Source organism: Centroberyx gerrardi, chromosome 2, assembly GCF_048128805.1.
Source record: "Centroberyx gerrardi isolate f3 chromosome 2, fCenGer3.hap1.cur.20231027, whole genome shotgun sequence".
Classification (NCBI taxonomy): Eukaryota; Metazoa; Chordata; class Actinopteri; order Beryciformes; family Berycidae; genus Centroberyx; species Centroberyx gerrardi.
In genome coordinates this window covers 37160067-37166128 of record NC_135998.1, presented here as the reverse complement: position 1 = coordinate 37166128, position 6062 = coordinate 37160067, and the positions used below count along the sequence as shown (strand labels likewise).

Below are 6062 nucleotides of genomic sequence, written 5' to 3'. Positions count from 1 at the left end.
TAAACTGTCGCTCAGTTAAACTGTCGATCTGTTAAACTGTAGATCAGTTAAACTGACGCTCAGTTAAACTGTCGATCAGTTAAACTGTAGATCAGTTAAACTGTCGCTCAGTTAAACTGTCGATCTGTTAAACTGTAGATCAGTTAAACTGTAGATCAGTTAAACTGTCGCTCTGTTAAACTGTCGCTCTGTTAAACTGTAGATCAGTTAAACTGTCGCTCAGTTAAACTGTCGCTCTGTTAAACTGTCGCTCTGTTAAACTGTAGATCAGTTAAACTGACGCTCAGTTAAACTGTCGCTCTGTTAAACTGTCGATCAGTTAAACTGTAGATCAGTTAAACTGACGCTCAGTTAAACTGTAGATCAGTTAAACTGACGCTCAGTTAAACTGTCGCTCTGTTAAACTGTCGATCAGTTAAACTGTAGATCAGTTAAACTGACGCTCAGTTAAACTGTCGATCTGTTAAACTGTCGATCAGTTAAACTGTAGATCAGTTAAACTGACGCTCAGTTAAACTGTAGATCAGTTAAACTGACGCTCAGTTAAACTGTCGATCTGTTAAACTGACGCTCAGTTAAACTGTAGATCAGTTAAACTGTCGCTCAGTTAAACTGACGATCTGTTAAACTGTCGCTCTGTTAAACTGTCGATCAGTTAAACTGTCGATCAGTTAAACTACACGATGAGGATGTTTCCGGTGAGAATGAAGTTTTCTGTGAAACCCAGAGATGAAACCAGGAGGGAAACCTGAAGGACCAGAAACAAAAACATTCTTTACAGTATTTCTTCTCGTCAGCGACCACATTTATCTGTTAATGTTTAACAAAAATGACAAATTAGATGAAATCATTTTAAGTGCAAAACTTAAACTGCATTCTGGATTTAGGAGGAAAGTTCAGAAACAAACAAACTCAGGAAAAATTCCCTTAAAGTAAAACAAACAAATGACCCATTCTCAAACTACATAATGTACAAGGTTTGTGTCTGAATTCATTGGCTGCTGACTTTATCCTGGAGCCAATCGAACGAGGCCTAGACTATGATGTCATCACACAGAAAAATCTCATTCTTTGGACCAGAATCCTTTTCCAGGGCTGTGGCCGGAACGGATCGCTGTTCCCTCACTTGTATTTCCCTACATAGTGCTGCTCTATTAGTGCACTAATGAGCGGTAAATCACGATTAATGAGTGAATTCGGACACTTAATTCATCCTCATTCATCATCAACCTGCGTCTGCATTCACCAGTCGCATAAACAAATGTTTCAGCTAACATTTGACAAGTTACCAATATTCCTTCAAAGCCAACATATCTGTGTCACCAGCTGACATTAAACAGAAAAAAATATTCACCGACGTTCCCATCTAGGCGTTTTCCGACCTTATGTCGGTGAATAAATATTCTATGTGTCGGAGTTGTGTGCGGCTACTTTTTTCTGTTTGTTTTCACACAGCCAGCTCTTCACCAGTCCAGCTGTGTGGTTTCCTTCAGGTTCTGGACTTCTCACTAGCTGACATTAACACAACACACGTTACAATAAGCTGTGTACCGTATAACTTGCAGCTAGAGATAAAAACCTTCCTGAACAACAGAGCTTAATGTTCATGTTAGTGTTAATGAGCTCAAATTAGCATAACAAAACATGCACTTATAATTAATTATGAATTGGCAGTTAAAAGAAAACATCTTTAGAATAGCTTGACATCTTTTTGGTACCAAAAAAAGTTTATTTACTTGGATTTGTAAACGAGGTTTGGTGAAGAAGAGGACGCCGTCATTATAAAACCACAGAAGGGTTACAGCTTCGTTGCTTGGTAACGGCCAGGTGACGTCAGACTCGCAATGCATTGTGGTATACTTTCACCGTTTTAGTGACCGGGCTTGTTCACTAGATATTACAGTGCATTGTGGGAAATATGTAGTGCCCTCAAAATCATTCCACAATATCATTTTGCGATTCGGACACTAACAAAAACTGTCTGACGTACGTCTGAGTGCCCTGAAACTCAGAGTGATCCATTCCAGCCACAGCCCTGCTCTTATTTAAAGCCCGAGGAAACAGAACACTACAACATGTAACCACGGTAACCGCTGTGTTCTGGAACACCTGTCCCATGTAACCACGGTAACCGCTGTGTTCTGGAACACCAGTCCCATGTAACCACGGTAACCGCTGTGTTCTGGAACACCAGTCCCATGTAACCACGGTAACCGCTGTGTTCTGGAACACCAGTCCCATGTAACCACGGTAACCGCTGTGTTCTGGAACACCTGTCCCATGTAACCACGGTAACCGCTGTGTTCTGGAACACCAGTCCCATGTAACCACGGTAAGCCGCTGACCTCCTCAGAGCTTCAGATAAAGGAGCAGAAGAAGAAGAAGGGAGCAGGAGGCTGTTTGTCAGTTTCACATCGAGTCAAACATCTTCACAAAGAGAAAAGATCAGACCGAGGCTCCGGCTGCAGTTCTCTCTCCTCTTCCTCCAGTCTCCTGGTTAAATGACTTCTGTCCTTCAAAATGAAAACACTACATGTTGAATTTATTGAGTATCGGTGTTTTATCTGGAGTTTCCCAGCAGACTGAAACACTGAAATATCAAACTTCCTCATCAGGATTTATTCTCTGCATCCATCAGTCTGTCAGATGATTGGTTGAAGCAACAGCGCCTCCTTTACTTTGTAAATAAACCACAGAAGAAGCCGGCGGCGCTGCCAGGAGAGATCCATGACGCTCCGCCTCCGTTCCTCTGAAACGGAAACTTCCCAAAAAGTCGACAGAATCTGAGAAACAAATGTCAACATTCAAACAGAGAAACTCTGATTAAAGTAGAAGAGAAACTCTTTGATCCTCGGAGCTGAGACACCAACAGCAAGTGATGCTTCTGGGCTGTGTGTGTGTGCGTGTGTGTGTGTGTGTGCATGTGTGTGTGCATGTGTGTGTGTGTTCAACACTGTGAGGAGTGTTTCATCTAAAACTGCAGAGTCTGTTCTCCGTCCTGATGGCCAATCACAGCAGCTGCTTTCACGGATCACTTCCTGAGTATTGATCAGTGATCAGTGATCGGCTGCTCAGACTGTCGGACCGCGTTTTGACATGGAGATGAGCTTCATTCCGTGAACGACGCCACAGACGCTGTTGCCACGGTAACGCACCGGCCGCTCGGTCCTCGTGCGCTTTACCGATGCTTATTTCCATGACGACAGCATCCGACAGTCTCTCGCTGCCAAAACCTCGTAACTCCGGTTTTGGTGATTTTCATGTTTTAACTTGAGTTTAAGGATTCCAGAAGATGAAACAAACGGAACAAACCCAACGAAGCGTTCTTTGTCTTTAAGTTTAAAACCAAACAGCTGTTAGTTTTCTGAAGTCGACAGTTTGCAGCTCCTCGCCGCTGCCGGAAACCTCTTTTCTTTACATTCAACTTCCTCCTCCAGCCCCTCGTCTCCTTCCCTCTCCTCCTCGTCTCCTTCCCTCTCCTCCTCCTCCTCTTTGGGAACGTCGCTGTGTGGCTCTACTTCCTCTTCCTCTTCACCTCCACCTCCTCCTCCTCCTCCTCCTCCTCCTCCTCCTCCTCTCCCTCCTCTCCTCCAGCAGCTTCCTTGTCGCCGCCGTTTTTTCCTCCTCCGTCTTCCTCACCTTCACCGTCCTTCGACTCTTCCTCATCCGTCGGATCCTACAGACACAGAGACACTAAAACTCATTAAAATCACAACTGGCACACATTTAAACACAGTGTATGTGAGGGGGAAAAACAAAGGAAAACTTGTTTCCATGGCGATGTGTCTGAACAGTTTGGTAGAAAACAAGAAAACAACGTTCATATTTTGACAATTTTGATACCAATTCTGACTAAGATTTGTCTCAAAATACTGATCAGTCGAGATTATAATTTTGACAATTGATCCTTGATTGCTGCTCAGACTGAGGAGAAACCTGAAGAATCACTTTGGACTCTGAACTGTGGTGAACATCTGGCATTATTTTACACATTTTACAGACTAAATGATGAATCCAAAAACTAATTGATAGATGAATCGATAATGAAAATGATCGTTAGTTGCAGCTCTAATCACACTGAAGGCAGAAACCTACAGAGCAACACGCTGCACAGTGACAAGCTGCTTGTTTAGACTATATGGAGTGATGAACTGCCCGTCTACTCTCAGATTCAGAAGATTTACTGTCTGTCACAATTCATAAAAAAGACATAAGAGACATAAAAACATACCACATGAGAACAATAATAATATGGAGTGATAAAACGCCTGTTTATCTAAGTCTGGGCTGATGTGCAGCAGGTTTGAGTCCAGCAGTCTGCAGGTTTTCAACTCATCACCAGAGCTTCTTCTTCTACTGTTTCGTCCTGTGTGGATGAAGCCTGCAGACTGCTGGAAGAGCAGAAGAAGCAGCAGCAGACCTTGATCCTGCGCCTCCTGTTGGGGACCCGGGACTTGATCCTCTGGGACAGCGCCAGCAGCTTGTTGTGTCTCTGCTTCCTCTTGGCCGCCGTCTCCTTCTTCTCCTCCTCCCGCTTCGCCCTCTGCTCCCGGTCCGCGTCCGAGTCGGACTCCTGCTTCTGCAGCCGGCTGCGCTTCTTCGGCGGCGCCTTCCTCTTCAGGCTCTTCTTCTCCTCCTCCTCGCTGTCCTCCTCGCTGCTGGACGAGCTGTCGTCGCCCAGGAAGGAGCGCTTCTTGCGGGTCACGGAGCGGCTGTCGTCGCTGGAGGAGCCGGAGCTCCGGTCGTCGCTGTCGGCCGAGCTGCGGAAGTCGGACTGCGAGTCGGAGGAGGAGGAGGAGGAGGAGAAGGAGCCTTCATCACTGTCGTCCAGGATGGAGGCGGGCAGCCCGATCTGCCGCCGCTTCGAGGCGGCCGCTTTGGTCTTCCGCATCGACGCGAACACTTTCCTCTTGTATAAACTTTCCATTTTTGCAGTTTGCGGTCAATGACATTAAATTGAAACGAAGAAGAGCCGTCAGACATAAACAAGCTGCAGGCGCAGGACGGCTCGCGCTCACCTGGGCTGCAGACACGACAGCAGCGGATTTACGTTACAAAACAAACATGTCGTCGGTGTGGATCTCGTGCAGCTCGGTGTTCAGTTTGTCTGTAGAAACAACCGACGGCTCAGAAACAAAACACTCCGCAGGTCTTCATGTTGGCAGCTAGCTGCTAGCTGCCTGCTAGCTATGGGTTATTGTTGTTTCTCCCACTTCCGCTCCCGCGTCTTCGTCACTGCCAGTAAATACAGCAGAGCGCGAGACAGCGCCCCCTGCGGAGGACAGGCGACACTGCCGGTGCTGTGGGGAAACCGAGTCGGTAAGAAAAATATAATATAAATAAGAACAGTGCAGACAGATTAAACAGTACAACCGACGACAGACAATATATAGAGTGTTTACAGTCATACTGGAAATAAATACATGTAAAAAAAATATGAGTTACAGCATTATGAAAGTGTGAATTCATAGCAGTCAAACGTACTGAGAAGATACATGAAAAATATATTAGATATGAAAATATACTCATATTAAATGTATGCAATATGAAGCACATGAGAAATAATCTTTCAAAAATCAACATAAGTATTGATAAGTGCTAAATAGTTTATTTATATTATTATTATTATTATTTTTATTTCTTGACCTATAGATGTTACATGAAGCTGAAACAATCTGATGAGAAAATTGTTTTACCTGCATGGAGAGAAAAGGCCATTTTTCATAATTTATTTATAGTTTTAGCGAGTCTTTAATTTGGGTTTCTGAGTTTTCCTGACAGACAGAAGAACTGACTTACAAAAAAGTCACATGTGAAAACCAACATGTGTCCAGAGAGCACATGTGCTTTGAAGTCACATGTGGGTTTTCACATGTGAATATTTTTTCTCACTTTGCATTCTGTCATCACCTGACAGTTTTTACTTCAGATGTATTCAATTTCTAGATAGTGTTTTTTTTTTTTTTTTTCACATTTTCACCTGTCATTAGATCTGTCAATATTTGTTCATTTCACACGCAGAGACAATTCACAGGTGAAAATGTCAATGGGGAAATTCCACA

The 6062-nt window shown here is 44.0% G+C and overlaps 1 protein-coding gene across 3 annotated transcripts; it reads right to left on the bottom strand.

The window, feature by feature from the left end:
- Window positions 1–724: 724 nt before the first annotated feature.
- Window positions 725–5179, bottom strand: LOC139927757 (uncharacterized). Of its 3 annotated transcripts, none has more exons than XR_013507140.1 (3): window positions 4421–5179; window positions 1737–3676; window positions 725–748 (listed from the first exon to the last, which is right to left on the bottom strand). XR_013507140.1 is itself a non-coding variant. In XM_071920041.2 (2 exons), the coding sequence occupies exons 1-2, from the start codon at window positions 4925–4927 to the stop codon at window positions 3515–3517; spliced, it is 669 nt and encodes a 222-aa protein (XP_071776142.2). In that variant the 5' UTR covers window positions 4928–5179; the 3' UTR covers window positions 1685–3514. The 3 variants fall into 3 exon arrangements, 1 of the variants encoding a protein (XP_071776142.2); XR_011785357.2 differs by lacking the exon at window positions 725–748 and having other exon boundaries at window positions 1685–3168; window positions 3215–3676; XM_071920041.2 differs by lacking the exon at window positions 725–748 and having other exon boundaries at window positions 1685–3676.
- Window positions 5180–6062: the final 883 nt, after the last annotated feature.

Bases quoted from the DNA above. Each gene is read 5' to 3' on its own strand.
- LOC139927757 (XM_071920041.2), bottom strand. From the start codon at position 4,927: ATGGAAAGTTTATACAAGAGGAAAGTGTTCGCGTCGATGCGGAAGACC. The intron at 3,677-4,420 runs GTCTGCTGCTGC...CTGTGTCTGTAG, and splicing joins ACAGGAGGCGCAGGATCAAG to GATCCGACGGATGAGGAAGA.